An 18,900-nucleotide genomic window follows, 5' to 3' on the forward strand; every position below is an offset into this window, starting at 1 on the left:
CTCCAAGGATGAAATGATTGCTGGGACTTGACCACTCTGGTGACCCCCTTTGACCTTTTGAACAGCACCACTAGCACAAACAAAAACCTTTTGATTATTCAGTAAAATAACATTGATCATCGATGATGAACCCTGATGTCTTGATGATGATCTGCTGACTTTTGCCCAACCAACATCATGGGGTTGATTCAAACAATCATGTTCCCCTCAGGAGGAATTGTTATTACTTTTCTACAATCCTGTACATTTTGATTTGTTGAATTCTAAATATATGCTAAGTTTATTTATTATTTATTTCTAGTCAGCTAACGCGAGCATGGTAACATACTAAACGTAGATTGTGAAGAAAAGATTAAACCTGCTACACATACAACATGTGAGCATGTCACTGTACTTGCATTTACATTTGGATAAATCACTTGTTGAACTTCTCTCTTTTTAACATTTTATACACTGTGGTCGAGTTGACAGACAGCTGTACTCTTAAGTTTACGTTTTTTTGCGATTTAGCTGATGCTTTAAACTAGAAAGCTTTGCAGTAAGTTGGCTGCGTCAGGGACACTTTATAATAAATAGTATGGTTATGAGGGGAAATGGTGAACAACACTAATGTCCAACGGGAAAGATTCTTGAAAAATGCCTCCTTCAAGTCTTTACTTCACGATATTTCAAAGCCGTTGATCATCTTTTTACTCTTTCACCTTGATGCACATTTGACTGCTGTGATCGCAGTGATTGATGTATTTTCTTTTACAAACAAAATGTTCTATGGTTGCACATGTGGTTGAATGCAACAGTGATACTGTTACTGGTGAGCAGACTCACCTCCATGCTAGTGAGATTACAGCGGTGAGTCCCAGCGAACCAGCCGCTGCTGGAGCACTGGTCGATGTCCACATCCTGCAGGTTCACGTCCACACGAATCACACCCCTGCCAGAGAGAGAAAGGGGGAGGGAAGAGGGGAGGAAATAAGGAGAATGGGAAGGATTGATGAGAACAGTTGGATGAAATAGTGAGAAAATCCATATGGATATCGGTGCCAAGATAGAGAAAAAATATAGTGGAGCCACAGAAATGTTATAAAAGAAGGATGAGAGAAGAGGATGGAAATGATGAAGAGGGCCAAATTAAATTAGGTTTGGGTAAGAATTAAACAAAGTAAAAAAAATGACATTACAAAATGAAAAGATTGGATTAATGATAACAAATAACACAGGAGAGACCGTAATATAATGTAGAAAGGAGTCATGGGAAATGTAATATGTGAGTAAGAAAAAAAAACGGGAATGTGGAGAGGTGACACAATAGTGTGAGGTCGAGCAGATCAGTGTGACGGGGGGGGGGGAGGAAATGGAGACGGAGAGAAAAAGAACGGAAGAGAAATAAATGATCAAGAACGAAAGAGTGGCGCTCAGGGGAAGTAAGGTCAATGGTGGACGAAGCAGCGAACGGGACGATGGTTATAAAGAGGAATGAATTTAACAGATGGGATTCGGAAAACGGAAGTAAGAGTGATGGAGGTGAAAGAGAGGAAAATAGAAGCAAAGAAAAAAGGAAAACAGATTTCAATCAACACAACACATACAACATCACACTATCCAACAGCAGACATTCGAAATGCACTGAGAGATATATAACGGTTAAATGGTTTAAAAACAATTTAGGTTTCCTCTTGCTTTTTAGGAAGAAAAGAAAATTTGTATTCTCATTCTCTTCGTTCTTAAACCTCCATAAACACAATATGTTGAGCAACGTTACTGTTTAAAGGAGATGCTTTATCACTGAACACTGTTTCTACGTTGTTAATGTTGTTAGGTTACGGACATGGGGAGACGTGTAACGACCGCTTCCCAAGGAGCCGGCCCAATATTTTGCACCAGCTGGCCTGAATCTCTCCCTCTCTCCGTAAACGCCAAGCTGCTCTCAGCGAAGGGGCTCAGATAAACCCACTGAACACCTGCCGACCACCAACTGCACAAAAACAAAGGTTCCGACAAACTGGTGAGCATAGTTGAGCAGCTATGGGGCCAGATATTTTACTGGGGAGATGGAGGAGACCAAAACAGAGCCAAAAGACGAGTGAATATGGAACTTGAGTTTACCACAGTTATCCAGAAGTCCAAATGAAAAAAAAAAACATTGTCGCTTGATGTTAGATTCTTATAGAAAAGTGTTTCTGCTTTCTAACCTGCACCCGTAAAACTAATGAAGGATTGAAGGGGTATAAAACCAGACATATTATTAGAGATATTGATTAAATACCTGCATCCAGTGCAAATCATTATGGAAGTAACTTGTCTTTGATTTGTGTTTCAATGTAAACGTTTAAAGACTTCAGTTAGACTTGAATTCTCTACTGTTCACCAACACTGCCACCATAAGGTGTTTTCACACCAAACCTGAAAAAGATTCTCACGTTTCCTCTCCGCTTGAAAACCCAAACATGTCTGCAGGACGTTGGCACAGTTCAAGACTCGTTCAAGACTTAAGTTCCCTTAAGCTGTTGACATTAGAGTTGATCTACTGGGTGTAGCCGAACGTGGTTCATCTTTCCCTCTCCCCCCTCTCCCTCACATATCCACATGAAAAAGCATGCTTTGTCTCTATGATTTTCATCTCATTCCCACATTCCCTCTTTCCTCTCTCTCCCTCTCTCTCTTTTTCGGTCTGCTGGGTGAGTCCGACACCACCAGCCTGCCTGGAAGGGGAACAAACAAGCATGGAGAAAGGCTTCGGCACCACCAGCTGTCCTCAAGTACACAACCACAGAGGCAAATGTATTGACACCTAAGTGACAACACATTTTGAGCTTCACAAATCAAAATATGGACATAATGATTTGGTTTGCAGAAACAAATGGGCTCTTTTCTGTGGTGCGAAAGCCGCTATCAGAACCAACTGCACCGGACAAAGACTGAGGTTTAAATTGGCCTTTGAAGGACAGAGAGAACAGGAGGGGAAAAAAAGATGAGAACGATGTTGCTTTGAGGCAGAGAGTATCAGAGATAGTGGAACTATCTACAGCGGCTTATGCTCTGTTCTCAGCCAACCAGCCTCCTATTTTTAGAAATGTCGCCACAGGACCGAGATGAGAGGCGGAAGTCACATAAAGTTGCGGACCACAAGCCACTTTATAAGAAGTGGAGTGAGGAGGAGAATAACATAAATCCAGCTCAGTCGTATAGTTATACTCAATTAACGAGTGCATCACTTTATGAGTCTGATCTTAACCGACCACTTTAGCGTGTTCCCTCTGCTGACATCCGAAAAACTCAATCTCCTCTTTCTACATTTTTCTAGAGCTTTCAACTATTTGAAATGGTTTTCATCAGATGACACTTTCTACTCGGCTGTCCCCAAGATCGATCTGTTGACATGCAAGCCCAGTGTTATGGATTCATAAATGATGAATAAAAACTAAACTATAACCTGTCCGGAGCAGCTGGTGGCTCCGTCGCGAGCTTCACAGAGGGGACTGTCTCTGTAGCAGGTAGTGATGTAGCACTTTGCTTAGGGACATGTCAGCAGGGTGGATGCCTGCAAGGCCCAAATCCGTAGCACTCTGTATTTTATAAATTCAATTTGGATCAATTTTACTAAACATATGCATGGTGTTTGTGAAGTATTTGTGGCTTCAGAAAATGAAAAAAATGTTTGTGCACTTAATCATTTCTGATAGAATTGGACTGGCCATCTGGGAGATACATCTCCAGACAGCAGTAAGGGTTTAATGCACCTGTATTTCAGAGTGTTGTCGTAACGCAGCGCGTGATCCTTCATTGTTATTGAATTAATTTAGATTTTTCTTTTTACAGGAGATCCTTGGTTGGTTTTATGCACCTATAGCATAAGCACACAGATGGCCACTTTACCCTCCACCAACACACGCACTTTGCAAAGCTTGCAGTGCTCATTAGATGCAGAAGAGAAGCGCAGCTGTGCTTTGACAGGTGAGCATATTCTATGAAAAAGGTCTACCTGTGTGCGAAGCCACTTTTGCACCACTTTTGCACCATCTGTTTCTTGCATCGATCCTTCATATCATGATCAAAATTTACATTTAGCCTCACTGAGTATTAATACAAAATAGTACATGACTGTTGAGTGAGTGTAATGTTGTGAACACCTATATTCGCCAAATGACACTGCATGCATCTTTAAGCACAGACTGCATATAGTTTTTTTATTTTTACATACACACGCGAACCCCCCTCAGCTCACCTGAACTCTGGTGCAAAGTCGCTCTTCAGTCCATAGAAGCCAGCAGACAATGTGAGCAGCCAATAGGGCACAAACGCCCCGTGTTCGCACTCCAGGTACGGTGCCGACCACTTGATCTGGTTCTTGTCGAGAAGGTAACTCCCACTCTTCGTGCCCGATAACTCCGGGACTCTTCTGTGCATGTGTGGTCTCCTGCCGTCCCTGAAATCATTGAACCAGTCCGACTCCGGGCTCCTGCTCCTCAGGTAAGGGTGCGCGGAGCCGGTCAAGTCCTGCAGCACCACCTCCTTCTCCGTCCTGGTCGCCTGGAGGAAAACGCTCGGGCCCTGCGTCGGTGCGTCCGCGTGGAACGTCACCACCGCCCTGTGGATTTTGGGGTCCCCTTCGAGGATACTCTGGACCAGCGCGTGGTACCAGTGCACGTCCCTCCACGAGGTTTGCTCCCGGGACCTGTTGGCCTGAAGGATCATGTTCAGGAGGTTTGTGGCGTGCGCCACGGTGTCCAGGATGCTGTGGAGGGAGTAGTGGGAGGCGACGTGCAGGCCGCCTCGCAGGCTGCTAAGCTCGTACCTCCGCGAGCAGTTGACCTGCCTGAGCGCCGAGGAGTCCCCGGAGTGCAGGAACGCGGTCACCACCCTCGGGAGGTCCTCCTCGATCTTGTGCGCCACCACCGCGCGGTCGGTGGCCGGCAGCGGGGAGTAGGTCGGGTGGTGGGGCGCCTCTCTGTTGATGACAGACGGGTGCTTCTCCTCCCGCTCGCTATCCGACCACTCCACGTACCCGTAGTTCGATCCCCAAACGAGCCCTGTCTGCAGGAGCAGCGGGACGACCAGGAGAGCCATGTCGTTCCGTTTTACAGGCACAGAGGAGAGACCGCGGGCACTCGGAGAAGTGTGGCGTGCATAACAAAAGCTACTCTGTTTATTCTTCGCTCAATGAGAAACACTTGAGGAAGCACACGTCAAAGAAAGGACGTCCTACATGTCGTACCGTTAAAGCGACGAAGCCTCTCCACTGACGGTCCTGTGCGCATTTTATCCGCGAAAACGCCGACTTTTCTTTTCCTCTTTCCCGTTTTTCTTACAGTGGCACTGTGTGATCGAAACACCCCCTCGGCCTCACAGCTCATTCAACAAATCCAACAACACTGACTCCTCATCGCCCCCCTTGTCCACCCAGAGGCGTAACGAGCGCTCGCAGTCTCTCTCTCTCTCTCTCTCTCTCGACTCCTTCTCTGAGAAAAAATCCACGTGCACGATGACAAGACGCGCAGCAGATTGTTCTCCAAGTCCCGTCCCTCCCAATATAACCCTAACAAGGCCACTTTTAGGTGTCGCCCACCGGTGCGTGCCAGTCTCCGGAGGTGGGCGGGGCGCGGGTGATACCGGAGCTGTCCGGTGCTGAAAGTAGCCGCCGTGGGAAAGAACCGTGAGGGCAGCAGGTGGCGGATCGAGGCAGGCTGCTCCTTTCGGTCGTCTTAAAGCAGAATAAAAAACATTCGTTTGAATGTGGGAGGGGGTGACAAAAAGCAACCACACAAGCCCGTGTTCACCTTATACCAACACAGTAAATCAGTTAAAAGCTGCTCAGCATTGTACTCAGTGAGCAAAGTGATTTTTACCACTTACTTTTACTCCCTATGTCACAGTTTGGGTTTATTTCCTGTCTTATTTTGTAGTTTTCTGCCTCTTGTCTCCCTGGGTAACTTCCCTTCCTGGCTTTTCCTGCACCTCCCTAGTATATTTAAACCACGTGTGTCTCATGTCACTTGTGGCTCATTGTTATTGTCCCATGTTGTACCCTCTGCGTTCCTGGTCCCCGTCTGCGGTTTGCCCCCTTGGCCTTGATCTTTTGGATTTTGACTATTAAAGTCTTTTTGTTTCCTTGAACTCTGCGTTTGAATCCTGCCTTCCCCGCACCCTGACATCCTAGCTTTGTATTTTGTGTTCTTTTCACCACTTGCCATTACTCGGTCATTCTGTTTGTTACTGTGTTATGCTTGTTATGGCCTGTCAAAGCACCACAGATTAACTGAAGCGTTAATCTGATACAGTGCATCAAATGGGGATGTTCATGGTTGAGCTGTACATGGTCCTTTTCAATAAACTATATTGGATTGAATTAACTTATCATATACGTTTTTGTGTGCAGTTTAGGAACCAAAGTATGTTGAAAGCTTAACATTCCACATTAGAGATGTTGCCATTTGGTTCCTAAAACTATCCATGTTTTACTTTACGGTTTCCCTCGAAAATCAAGCATTTTAATACAGCATCCTGGTGTGCTGTATAGATAATAAAGCACATTGAGTTTATTTATTTCCCGTACCACACCTCCCATTTGAAATGTAACAACACGCTCTGGACTACGCAACTGCATTTAAACTTTTACAGTTGATTTTGCGGTCAGCAACATTTGTATTTTGAACCTTAAATATACAGAAGATTTACAAAAATTGGAAATAAAATATAGCACAAGATGGCTCTTGGTATCTCTCACAACCTTCCACAGTTTCAACTTTGGAGACCTAAACTGAAAAGTGGCTGAATCTGTTGCGGAGAAGAATACCTTTTACTGACAAAATTATTCAGTCAGCAGTAAAGAGGATCGTTTGTTTTGTCATATCGTCCTCCATGATGGGTGAGCTGACAGAAGTATAGTGGCCGATATTGTAAGTTTATGTTCAGGAACTACAAATCAATACATTATGATAGCCATAATGCACACATAAAAGAAAATGGGAACAAGAGAAGTCAGAGAGACGACCATTCGTGTGACATCTGCCTCAGTGTTCATCAGTAAAACAAACAAACAAACAAACATTGATTTGGTGTCTGTCTCGTTTTGCTCATGAGGCTCATCAGGAGACAGCCTTGGATTTTAAATGGGCGTTGCGGCGTACTTCCGGCCCGGGGTGACTCCTGGGCCGTTGCCGTGGCAGCGGAAAGGTGACGACCGCAGAGGCCCCCCCCCCCCCCCCCCCCCCGCTGACTGCTGCAGCAAGAGGTGAGGAAGGTAGCCTGTCGGGACCTGCAGCGTAAGATCTACAGTGTACACCTCCCACACACATACACACCGACCAATCTGTTCCAAATCATTGGAGGTATATGTTCATAATGCCAGATGCAAACGCTGATGATAGAACAGATAACACTGAGAAGGAATTGTCCGAGAAATCACTAGGAACTCGTTCATTCAGTTTGTACATTGGTTCAAACGACTAAGCAGCCTCAGGGCTCCCATCCAAAAAGGTGTGTATGTGGTGGAGGTGGTGAATTGGGTGGAGGAGAAGAGACGGTACCAAGCAGTGAGAGATCATCACAGGGAAGGAGACGAAAGACTGTAGGAAACGATGGCTCCTGCCCCCTCTATTTCATCTTCTTTTACAAGCTGCACTGCCTCCCCTGCCCCGATGAATATTTGATGGGCATTTGCTGCTTCATCTGCATGCTTTACAACTCGAGTCCATCTGCAACAGTGCATGAGAGACTGCCGTTCTATCACACACGCTATCTGTTCTCCCAAAGGTTCCTCATGAATTTCCTCAGAAAAAAGCAAAATACTCATGACCAGAAGAATATATTTCTTCTGGCTGTTTATTTTTAAACCACACCCAAATCTGAGCAAATGAAGAAGCTGTCAACAACATGAATGTGGGAGATTCTTTTAATCTTTGGTTGCTGTGCAGCAAGACTGTTGGAAGTTGCCTGCTGTCTTGGTTGATCCTCAGTTTATTGCATTTGGGTATTCAAGTCTCCATCTTTGACCATGCACCTGCGGATATTAAAAGGGTAACCAAGAGATGAAAATAAGAAAGATGTGATATTTTAAATCTTATTTTGTTCAGCAGAATTCTGAGTCAAATCGGCCATCTTTGTGGTCCTATAAAACAAACAGGGTATCAAGATTATAATTAAAATAGAAAAAAATAGGAAAATAGTATAAGTTTCAAATTGATTTTGTTACCAACGCTAATGCTCTGGCTGCCATGTTATCTGCAGTTGCCTAATGAAGATGAAAAACGGTATACATGCTGATTTCCCCAGGTACAGTTTGTCAAAGGGAGGACAGTTAAATCAACTAATGCTGGTTGAGAATGTTCCAAATGAGTTTCTTTGTTATGGTATCTGATTTTGGCAAAATACTTTGTTCTTTAGCTTTGGACAAGAGTCCCCTTTGTTATTAGAAAGTGAAATAAAGAAAAATACGAATATCCTATTACACATTTGCAGCCTGTGTAAATGCCAGTCAAACACTTTCACATGCAGGGAGAAAACCCATCAGGAATAATACCTGAGAACACATACATGATGGCTTGGTATTCTCAATCTGCATCTAAACCAAATGCAAGTATGATGTAATTGAATTTATAAATAGATAAGTCTTGCTATTGGTGATAAGGTCCTTCTATTGCCTGTAAATCATGGGGGTCCCTCATGACCCGGCCTCAGTTAAAGTACATTATTGTATGCAGCAGTTTAGTACGGTGTTAGTTCAATACTTGAGCAGCAGTTATTTACATACATACATACATACATACATAATTAAATCATATATCCAATTGCGGCTCTATCACATCAGCTCTGTTTGACGAGCATCGCTGCGTATAGGGTGGTTTATTATAATTACACAGCAGATGTTTCCACAGACATAAGATAGGGTTAGGGTCACACCACATGCAGGAGTTGAGTGTGTAAATGACAATAAAAAATCTTTGAATCTTTGAGTGAATTCAGCTTTCGCAAACTCGTGTTTTTTTGAACGTCAATGACATGTGGCATTTAAGATAATAAAACATATTTCCACCAATCACATGAAGGTCGTACTCTCAATAACTTAATCACAACAGCTTTTGAGGGCATTTTGAGGGCATGCCTCATTGTCCATGCAGGAGTCAGAAGACATTCTGGGCCTTTGTCAATATCCCCAAAGAATTACACTGTGGAATGCGTGCGTGCATGTGTGTTCTCAAAGGAGGGGTCATAAATTATCTCCTACTATGCAAGCGTGAACAGGTGTGAAATCAACAACCTCCAGCTAAAATAGGCGCTAACTGCTGTGTACATCGTGTAGAATAAACCATGCTTTCACACAACAGACATCACACAAAAGTCTCTGTCTAACTGATTTTCGAGTTTACTCTTACCCCTATCGTTTTTATTGGACGGGATAAGATGTTTGCGCAGCTGGCACACAACGAGGTGTCACTGTGTGTAGTTTGCTGCCCTCTAGTTGTTGTTGCCCTCTAGTTGTTGCTTAAAATGAGACAATTGCCGCCAGGCGGTTCCAATTGTCTAATTTTAGTGTTATGAGTTATGTTTTATTATACGACGTAGCACAGGATCGTCCCTGAATAATACATAATGATAATACACACTACATTGATACTGAGGAATATTGCTAACGTTATACCACAGATGATATTGCACACAGATCTTGACCGCGTTGCTGTGTGTTTCGTTATTTCCGATAGCACTCAGAGGTAGCATGATTGTGACGGTGCATGACGTCAGAGGAAGTGAATGTCAACTAGCATTTTTCCCTGCGCGACAGCGAAGTTACTTAACTTACACGCGGTGAATACGGTAATGTTGAAGATTTTACGTTTGACAATCCTTTTCAGCCATTTCAATTGGTTAGTTGTGGTAAAGGTTGTAGTCTGTGTGACATAAAAGTAGTTCGATAACGTTAAACCAAATCCTGCCGTTGCAGTTAGTATAGCTGATGCTAGTCGGGCCGTGCTAATAACCGTTTGCTAACGTTAGCTGCTTGGAAGGGTATGCGCAGAAGGCGTTCTGAATCTCGCGGGTTGTTACAAACAAAGACAATGGGATAATACAGAGTTTGTTCATTAACTTTATGCAATGTTAAGTTTATTCACTCAACGTGTACGTCAGCAATGCTTACTATTGCTAAAAGAATTTGCGCTTGGTGTGAGGATAATTGCCTTATCCAACGGTTACGCATACTGTAACTGGTAATTGCCTTATCCAACGGTTACGCATACTGTATCTGGTTATAGAAGGTCGACACTCATTGTGTATATCCTTTTGACATTTCAGGGACATCATCTTTTGAAGATTGCCATATGGATTCTCCTCGGCGGGCGAAGAACCTGAATCGAGAACCAAAGCGCACTCAAAATCGGCCAAGCAATCCTCCCCAGAAAGATGCCTATGCCAGGCTCCTCGGCCAGCACCGCAGCAGCAAGTTCAGTCTGTATCTAGAGCAATACGCGAAGGACACAGAGTTTCAAAGGGAGGGAAATTGGCCGAGTCCCTCGCCAAAAGCCCAGAGTGACAGGCAGAACATACCACAGAAACAAAGGGATCAAGTGCCACATGATTTCTCTGATTCAAGTGACTTTTCCCCCTCTTCAATGAAACGTAAAGGAGAAGAGAGTTCGCTGTCATTGTACATGGAGAAAATCAGCACCCGCACTGCTCAGCAGGACTTTGAAAGGATGCCGGGTGTGTCTGACCGACAGCGATGCGGACAGAGAAGAGACACTGCCACCAGCCAAGATGGAGACGTGGAGTCTGGTGAGGAGCTTGGCTCTTTAAAACCCAATGAATCAAGGAAACACCAGAAGCAGCAGCGGAAAACCAAGGACTCTAACAAAGATGTTCCCTCAAAAGAGACTGACTCATTTGTTGCACGTCCCCAGTCCCCAAATACAGCTGGTACAAGTGGACAGGAGCAGGAGAAGATGAAGAAGTCAAAGAAAAAAAAGGCTCATTCAAGGCAGCCAGAAGAGGACAGAAGCGGAGAAGCATCATTCCAATCTGGGATGGACACTCTGACGTCAAGGCCAAAGTCCCCTCCTGGTATAGAGAGAAAACCGCAGCAGCCAAGATGTAAAGAATTTTATTTTGATTTTAAGTCTCAGCAGGCGTTATATTTTATAATATTAATATGATGTTAAACATTTTTCAGCTTCAAGTGCCAATTCTCCTGCTGACAAGGGTAAGAACAGAGGAGCCAGGGGATCAAAGAGACCGGTTTTTGAATCCTACATGACATTTGAGGAGGTTTCCCGTGGTCTCAAAAGAGGAGAACTCCTTCAGGTAGAAACCCAGAAGTACTATATTACAATCTACAGTGCCATGCAAAGGTGTGGACTCATTTTCTCTTTGAATCATAGAGAAAATGAGTCCAAGATATTACACTTCCAAGATATTACACAAGGTGGTCAATTTATTAAACCAGTGAATATCACAATATTAGTGGACTCATTTCTGAATTCTACACACTTTCTCTGCAGGGAAAATTAAGGATCAACCCCAAAAAATATCATGACAGTTTCATCCCATCTCCTGTAAGTTCAACCCTAAATAAATTTCACAATTAATGTTTTATTGCCTCATCAACTCTCTGGAATGTTTTACGAATTCCCAGTCATGCAGGGGAGTCAGCAGTCTCTTTATTTTTGCAGGATGACAGGCGAGACGTATTTCTGGATGGGATTGTAGCTCGTAACAGAGCGCTGAATGGTGACATAGTGGTGGTACAAATTCTCCCTCGGGAGCAGTGGAAGGTAGACTACGCTTAAGTATCTGTGTACAATACAACTTTAAGTTGCATGTCTGGAGCTCTGTCTGTTTTAGGGCACAGCCAAAAACACCATGATGAGTATGTATTTGTGTATGTTTGTTTAGGTCGTGAAGTCAGATACTGATTGTGAAGGCACAAGTGAGTCAGACACCCAGAAGGAAAACATGGGGCCAACAGTGCAGAAGAGGACAACAGAGCGTACGCCCAGGCCTGCTGGTGTTGAGGATGACCAGTGCAGCGACCAGGACGAACTCATTCGCAAATTGCAAAATACCGCCCTCACTGACACAGGTGCTGTTTTGAAATCTGAGTTATGATTGTAACAGCTGTTGCCTACCAAATCAAAATTGTTCCTCTCATCAAATAGAAATAGGCGAACATCTGGAAGACCCCTCAACCCCACGACCCAATGGGGAAATACTCCAGAAGACTGCTAAAGTGAGCGTCTCAGCTATTAGTTTTGCCATATTCTTTACTCGACCGCCCTTTTAAAAAAAATATTCACATAAAAATGACTACAAATAGCAGGGTTTATGCCTCAATTTCCCCCCAAGTCTTTAATTCTAAAAGCAAATTATTAAAAAATAGGCTGAACCGTCTTCAGCCTATTGACATGGCTGCAGGGGCATGTAGCCCCGTGTCTGCATTAACAATATTCCAAGGAAATCAGGAAAATATTGTCACTCGTATTCAGAATATTAAAGAGTCTTCTTTTTCTTGCAGGTGGTTTACATCGTTGAAAAGAAGCACTCGAGAGCCGTGACCGGCTTCCTGAAATTCTTACCAGACAAGCCTTTCGCCATGTTCTCTCCTGTGGACCACCGGGTGCCACGGATTAACGTTCTCCTCGCCGACTGTCCCGAAGACTTTAGTTCCCGTCCGGGCGACTACGCCAACACCTTGTTCATCTGTCGTATCACCAACTGGGCGGCCGACAGCAACTTTGCTGAAGGGTGAGTGTTTATATTCAAAAGTTGATGCGTGGAACCATTTGAGCAACCAAGCCGACTCTTTCCTACCGTGTTGTCCAGTCAACTTGCCAAGACGCTGGGTCAAGCGGGAGAAATCGAGCCAGAGACGGAGGGCATCCTCATAGAGTACGAGGTGGACTTTTCTGAGTTCTCAGATGCGGTGTTGAACTGTCTGCCCAAGAACCTGCCCTGGACCATCCCTGCTGAGGAGTTGAGTAAGAGGAGAGACCTGAGGTAACACATCTATATTCTGTAATGTATATCTGTGTCTGGGTGGGAACGCCACATGATCCAGCTTTGCACAAAAGGGGAAACGTGCGCTCTGTAGATTCCCATTGCCAGTGCATAACTGGGCTACTGAGAATTTCCATTCAATGGCAGAAAACAAGTATTTTTTGTTGAAAAATAAAGCACTTTTATGTATGGTTTGTAATCTCTGTATTATCATGCATAGGAAGGAGTGCATCTTCACAATCGACCCTTCTACCGCCAGAGACCTGGACGACGCTCTGTCCTGTAAACGGCTCCCCGATGGTAAACTGAAGAGCTCAGTGATGAAATTGAAATAATGATTTCTGATTTATAGATCCATGCACTCATGTGTCATATGAAGTTGTGTCATAGACTGTCTTTCGAAACACAGGTAACTTTGAGGTGGGAGTTCACATTGCTGATGTGAGCTACTTTGTGGGGGAGGACAACGCTCTGGATGCCGTCGCCAGTCGAAGAGCAACTAGTGTGTACATGGTGCAGAAGGTAAATGTTCCTTGACATTTATTTTTTTGAATATCCTAAACGAAATGAAGCAGCGATGAATGCTAATGCACGCACATGTCACGTGTTTTGTCTTGTCAAGGTGATCCCCATGTTGCCCCGGCTGCTGTGCGAGGAGCTGTGCAGCCTCAATCCTCTCACTGACAGGCTCACCTTCTCTGTCATTTGGACGATCACACCGCAGGGGAAGGTACGACCTTTGAAACAGGTTGATGGATGGAGCTGAAATTGTGATGCTGTCTTTTTTTTCGTTTCCTCACTGGTTCCACTTGGCCTAACTCCTCCCCACAGATCCTGAGCGAGTGGTTTGGCCGCTCGGTCATCTGCTCCTGCGTGAAGCTGAGTTACGACCATGCCCAGTCCATGATCGAGGCCCCTGAAAAGATGTTCGCTGCTGAGGAACTGCCCCCCGTGGACCCCATGCACCCCATTGATGAGATCCATCAGGCGGTGCTCAACCTGCACTCCATTGCAAAGAACCTCCGCGCCCAGCGCTTCACAGGAGGAGCCCTCAGACTGGAGCAGGTCAGCCTCCATTGTTTGACCTGTGTCGCTGTGGTAGTTTCCTTCCACTGTCTTTGTAGCTGGTGTTCATGCTTTTTTCTCGAGTTCTTCCAAGAGGATTAAAGATTCAACCAATACTATGAGTTTGCTAACATAATATAACCCAGTCCTACGTAATAGAAAAACGTATGGGAACAAGACTGATTATTTAATTTGTCAGCTTTACATAACTTTTTTTTTTTTTGTTTCAGTTGAAACTGTCCTTCACCCTGGACAAAGAGACCATGATGCCTCAAGGCTGCTACGTTTACCAATACAGGGACAGCAACAAGTGAGTGACGCATCCTCCCCTAACCCTTTAATCTTGTTTTGCTTCCCAAAAATGAAACTTCATTTAAGGTCACTGTACATACTCCACATCTCAATCATTCAGTGAATTATTTCTGGAGCTCTGGTCATTTTAACCAATGTATCGTTCAAATCTTTGTTTGGTTGTAGGTTGGTGGAGGAGTTCATGTTACTGGCTAACATTGCTACAGCCCACCACATCCACAAGAGGTTCCCCCAGATCGCCCTGCTCAGACGCCACCCTCCACCCAAGGCCAAAATGATAGATGAGCTGCAGGAGCATTGTGACCAGTTGGGAATCAACATAGATCTCTCCTCTGCAGGAGCATTGAATGTCAGTACTCGCAGTACGGCAAACGTAGCCCAGTTTCTTCTAATATCTCATAAAAACTAGAAGTTATATTTTGTGACTCGTTTAGTTTGTCCTTTTTTAGTGATAACATTTAAATCAGCATTAAATGCATTTTATTTAATGATTTTTACCGTTCTATGTAGGTAGTTCACTCGGGATCTGAAGCAACAAGTGACTGAAATATTATTCGCGTTACTAAAGTATAGATTGGTATTAATGATTTTAACCTTTCCTTTTCCGACATGCAGAAGAGTCTCAACACAAGTCTTGGAGATGATAAGTATACCAGTGCCAGAAAGGAAGTCCTCACCCACATGTGCTCCAGGCCCATGCAGGTTAGAGGCCCACCTTTTCTGCATCCATCTGTCAAGCTTGTGTGCAATACGTTTGCTTTTTTGTGTTTAATGGAAGTTTCTTAATGGGGGAAATTGGTTGATGCCATTCATGAAAAATGGGCCATCTTAACAAAAGGGGCAGGCAATTTGATCCAAAAGAATATTCAGAACTATTTGATCATTCTCAAGTTTCAAAAGCCTTTTTGTTTTGTCGGACTCAAATTGATTTAATACTTTAAAAATGTTTTTTTTTTTTACGAAACCTTTCCAGTGACTTTTCTGTAAGTTTCTGTATTCCATGTGGGATGTTGTTATTTTGCAGATGGCGTTGTACTTCTGTACCGGTGTTCTCAAGGATGAGCAGCTGTTTAAGCACTACGCACTCAACGTTCCTCTCTACACTCACTTCACGTCCCCTATCAGACGCTACGCTGACATTGTTGTCCACCGGCTGCTGGCTTCTTCGCTGAGTGAGTAAAGTCTCACATTTAAATAGAACACGGAATGTCCCGCTTGCTTCGTACAGTGTTGCAGTTGTATTGAATTGAAATGCACAAGAGAACAAAGACGCCTGAGGTCTCATTGGGTGGAAGCATTGTTGTGTGTGTGTGTGTGTGTGTGTGTGTGTGTGTGTGTGTGTGTGTGTGTGTGTCCATTTGAAATGTGCCTGGTCTTTTCCAGTACTCATTATGTGCATTGACTGTTTACCTGCAGATTGTGGGCCTAGTTTGGGGCTGTCAACAGAAGAAGTCGAAAAACAGGCATCGCACTGCAATGACAGGAAGACCGTGTCCAAGCGAGTCCAGGAGCTCAGCTCTGAGCTCTTCTTTGGAGTGTTCGTAAAGGTCGGTGGCAAAAGCATAGCTGGGGCACATACGTTCTATATTTGTTCTATAACGTTAGATGCATATTAAATACACATGTATTGAAAGGTGCTTCATATTACTCAGTGTTTTAGAGTAATATTGTGGTGGGCTTTGGTGCCGGGTGAAGTGATTTGAAACTTTTTTTTTTTTTTTCCCTCTAAAGAAAAGGGGTTCAGCAGTTAATCTGGATAATATACCTAAAATAAACCGGGGTTTTAACTAGTTGAATACAATAATAAAACGATTCCATCGATACACTGAAGTACTTTATGTTTTTTGCTCCATAGGAGTGTGGCCCTCTGGAGTCTGAGGCCATGGTGATGGGGGTCCTGGATCAGTCCTTCGATGTGCTTGTTCTCCGTTATAGAGTACAGAAACGCGTCTACTGCAAGGTGAGCTCCACTGCATGGTCTAAAGAGCAATATTGTAATAAATTAGTCGTCAAACCCAACCTCTAACTTTAGAGTGCGTACAGTTACATTCTAGTAACAAATGCTTGACGGGCACAGGAAGAGGAAAATGCTCTTCCTCACCTTCCAAGTTCAACCAGCATAAGCAGAGGATCCTGCAGCCACTTAGCGTTGCAACGGCAAACTTCAACTTTATGTCCTCTAGGAAAAATACCACCACTTACTACAGCCATGCCCTAATTTATAATCCCGGTTATTTTATCAAAGCAATGTGCCTTCTTTGAAACAATTGCAGCCACAAAGTTTGTGGCACCCCGGTGTTAATCTATCAACACCGAAACAAGTTCACTCAGGAGAGACTAAGTGAGTAATGGATCGAAAACTGTTTGTTTGTTTATTTCTTCCTTCAGTCTGTTGTGGGTCTGGACTCATTCCACCATCGTAAAGTGGGGAAGACATCTGAACTCACTCTGGTCTGGACAGCAGAGGACCGAGAGAAAGCTCCGGTAGAGCAGGTGAGAACTGCAAAAGCTAGAAAGTGATTCAGTTCTGTCTCAGGAATTGTATATTTTAACATTTTGATTCTAAAAACAATTGACGGCATTACAAATACAATATTTGCAACTTTTTTTTTGAAGAGATGGACCAGTTAGCTTGAGTTAAGACAGACCAAGCAAATTAACAGAATGTACATTGCAATAATCCCTTATTTCTTCGTTCCACCTGCAGGTCATTTCAGTCTTCACGTTGGTGGAGGTGCAGCTCAAAGCTGACGGTGCACCCATGAAATACAGTACTGTGCTCAGGAGGCCCGAGGAGAGCAAGTCAGACTCTGAAATGCGTTGAGAAGCACTCAAAACACAAGAATGGACATTTTGAATTGCACATTTTCTTTTGTTTGGTAGAAGCAGCGTTGCTGTGTTAAGCACTACTGAACAGGTCTCGGTCCGATTTTAAATTAATTTTCCATTGACTTTCGTTCTTAGTGTGAAGGCCCATCCGGTCTCTCTTTTTTTGTGGTTAAATATCTTTTTATGAGCTGAAAAGGGAACTCTGCGTCCCGATTTTCTTTGGTTTATGTTCATTTCCACAATACATGGAAGGACTTGCAACATGAACCCATTTGACACAAAAGGCAAGTTGAGTTTCATTCTGAAGAAATGAAAACATAAATGAGTCTATAATTTGAAAAATGTTGTCAATGTGACATTTAGGATTTGTAGTTTAGTGAACTTATTGGCACACTACCTAATGTAACTCAATGGATGGATTTGAAATCTAATTGTCACCCGGGTCTAATAAGAAAATAACCAAAGCAGCATTAGTTGTATTTTACTGTTTGATTTATTGAGGTCTGTATTGTTGTATTTGACTATTGTACGCGGTTTAATGTGCGAAAGCTGCTATTTCAGTTTAACATCAATATATTCCACACTTACACCACACTTTTGAAGCTGACTTTAGCTGTCCTGACCTGCTATGCTGGCTGTAAAATACCTCCCCGGATTGACAGAACAGCGATCGTAACTTTGTTTTGGGGACAATATAACAAGTGCCATATAAGCCATCCAGGATTTTCTCGGTGTCGTATGTATTTATTGTTTTATACCGGTTGATCTTTGCGACTCTTCTTTGTTTTTTTTGTTGTTCACAAAAAAATGTTTCCTGATTCTTGTGTGTGATTTGAGGGCCTTTTCAGGTCCTTCGTGTCACAGTCCTGAATCATAGGATTGTTCTTAAACGTATTGTTCTTGTATAAACTAAGCCACGTTTTCTGTTCTTAGTTTGCAAGATGGGCCGAGGTGTAATCTTTTCTCATCTAATTCTTACTGCTTTTAAAAGACAACAGGAATTGAATTGCCTTGAAAGTGACTGGTGGCCTCGGGATATTGATGAGCTTGTTTGGAGGCCTTTCCTTTGTTGTTTATTGTGGATTTACAAAGAAGTACTTTGTGGACCTCATTAATATCAACTGTGAACTTTTTAGCCTTAATTTAAGAGAGCTGAAAACTATTTTGTGAAGCTGTACATTTTTTAGTATGTTGTCCCATTTTGCTTTCAGTCTGTGTGCCTCTTAAGTTATCGGTGCCAATTAGTGTCATAAAGAAGCTGCTACCTCTGCACTATTTGTTTTATCTTCATATGTCTCAATGAGTAAAAGGCCTGTCATTTTTTTTTCCAATACCATTGGATAGCTTTTAACTTTCTTTTGCTTCCATGGACTTTTACTTTGTCATGTAAACTTTACATTCATTTTAAACCGTGTTTGTAACTGTGCAAAACGTCTGTACTGATTTAGTGTCTTTCTGTGATTTCACGTTGACAAAAAAAAAATGCCGTTAAATCATTCAAATATAGTACAATGTCTGTCTTTTGAAAAGTTCTATTGAGACATTTAACTTTGATTCATGTCTGTATGGAACGTTCATCTGTACTTTGTGCTTTCCCATGTCACAGAGAAAATAAACGCATACGTGAATGACTCAAACTAGTGTTTCTTTGCATACCAGTTGAAGTTGACGTACTGGTGGCGAGGAGGAAGCACCAAGCAGTGAGTAATCGCG

The 18,900-nt window shown here is 43.3% G+C and overlaps 2 protein-coding genes across 3 annotated transcripts in view; one reads left to right on the top strand and one right to left on the bottom strand.

Annotated features, from left to right (window-relative positions):
• gpr158b (G protein-coupled receptor 158b) overlaps window positions 1–5,443 on the bottom strand; it is a 38,858-nt gene extending 33,415 nt beyond the window's left edge. The window contains exons 1-2 of the mRNA XM_040171232.2: window positions 4,223–5,443; window positions 826–931 (exon numbers count right to left, since the gene is read on the bottom strand). Of these exons, the coding sequence (XP_040027166.2) occupies window positions 826–931; window positions 4,223–5,064 (948 nt within the window). The 5' untranslated portion in view covers window positions 5,065–5,443. The remainder of the gene's footprint in view (window positions 1–825; window positions 932–4,222) is intronic.
• A 4,205-nt stretch (window positions 5,444–9,648) lies between these two features.
• On the top strand, window positions 9,649–18,824 carry dis3l2 (DIS3 like 3'-5' exoribonuclease 2). 2 transcript variants are annotated; one of them, XM_040171473.2, is made up of 21 exons: window positions 9,649–9,807; window positions 10,285–11,079; window positions 11,159–11,289; window positions 11,487–11,540; window positions 11,658–11,759; window positions 11,881–12,067; window positions 12,144–12,214; window positions 12,500–12,729; window positions 12,808–12,981; window positions 13,202–13,281; window positions 13,391–13,503; window positions 13,604–13,711; window positions 13,813–14,046; window positions 14,277–14,356; window positions 14,524–14,707; window positions 14,974–15,060; window positions 15,383–15,530; window positions 15,775–15,905; window positions 16,214–16,318; window positions 16,747–16,851; window positions 17,066–18,824. In XM_040171473.2, the coding sequence occupies exons 2-21, from the start codon at window positions 10,311–10,313 to the stop codon at window positions 17,180–17,182; spliced, it is 3,210 nt and encodes a 1,069-aa protein (XP_040027407.2). In that variant the 5' UTR covers window positions 9,649–9,807; window positions 10,285–10,310; the 3' UTR covers window positions 17,183–18,824. The 2 variants fall into 2 exon arrangements, with proteins under 2 accessions (XP_040027407.2, XP_040027409.2); XM_040171475.2 differs by having other exon boundaries at window positions 9,700–9,807; window positions 12,150–12,214.
• The last annotated feature ends 76 nt before the right edge of the window (window positions 18,825–18,900 follow it).

The sequence above is a fragment of the Gasterosteus aculeatus genome, chromosome 3 (assembly GCF_964276395.1).
Source record: "Gasterosteus aculeatus chromosome 3, fGasAcu3.hap1.1, whole genome shotgun sequence".
NCBI classification, from domain to species: domain Eukaryota; kingdom Metazoa; phylum Chordata; class Actinopteri; order Perciformes; family Gasterosteidae; genus Gasterosteus; species Gasterosteus aculeatus.

What these genes read in the sequence shown, in the direction of transcription:
- dis3l2 (XM_040171473.2), top strand. Translation starts at nt 10,311, where the DNA reads ATGGATTCTCCTCGGCGGGCGAAGAACCTGAATCGAGAACCAAAGCGC. An exon ending in CTGTAAACGGCTCCCCGATG is followed by an intron (nt 13,282 to 13,390) that starts GTAAACTGAAGA and finishes TTCGAAACACAG; the next exon opens with GTAACTTTGAGGTGGGAGTT. An exon ending in CCTCTGCAGGAGCATTGAAT is followed by an intron (nt 14,708 to 14,973) that starts GTCAGTACTCGC and finishes TCCGACATGCAG; the next exon opens with AAGAGTCTCAACACAAGTCT.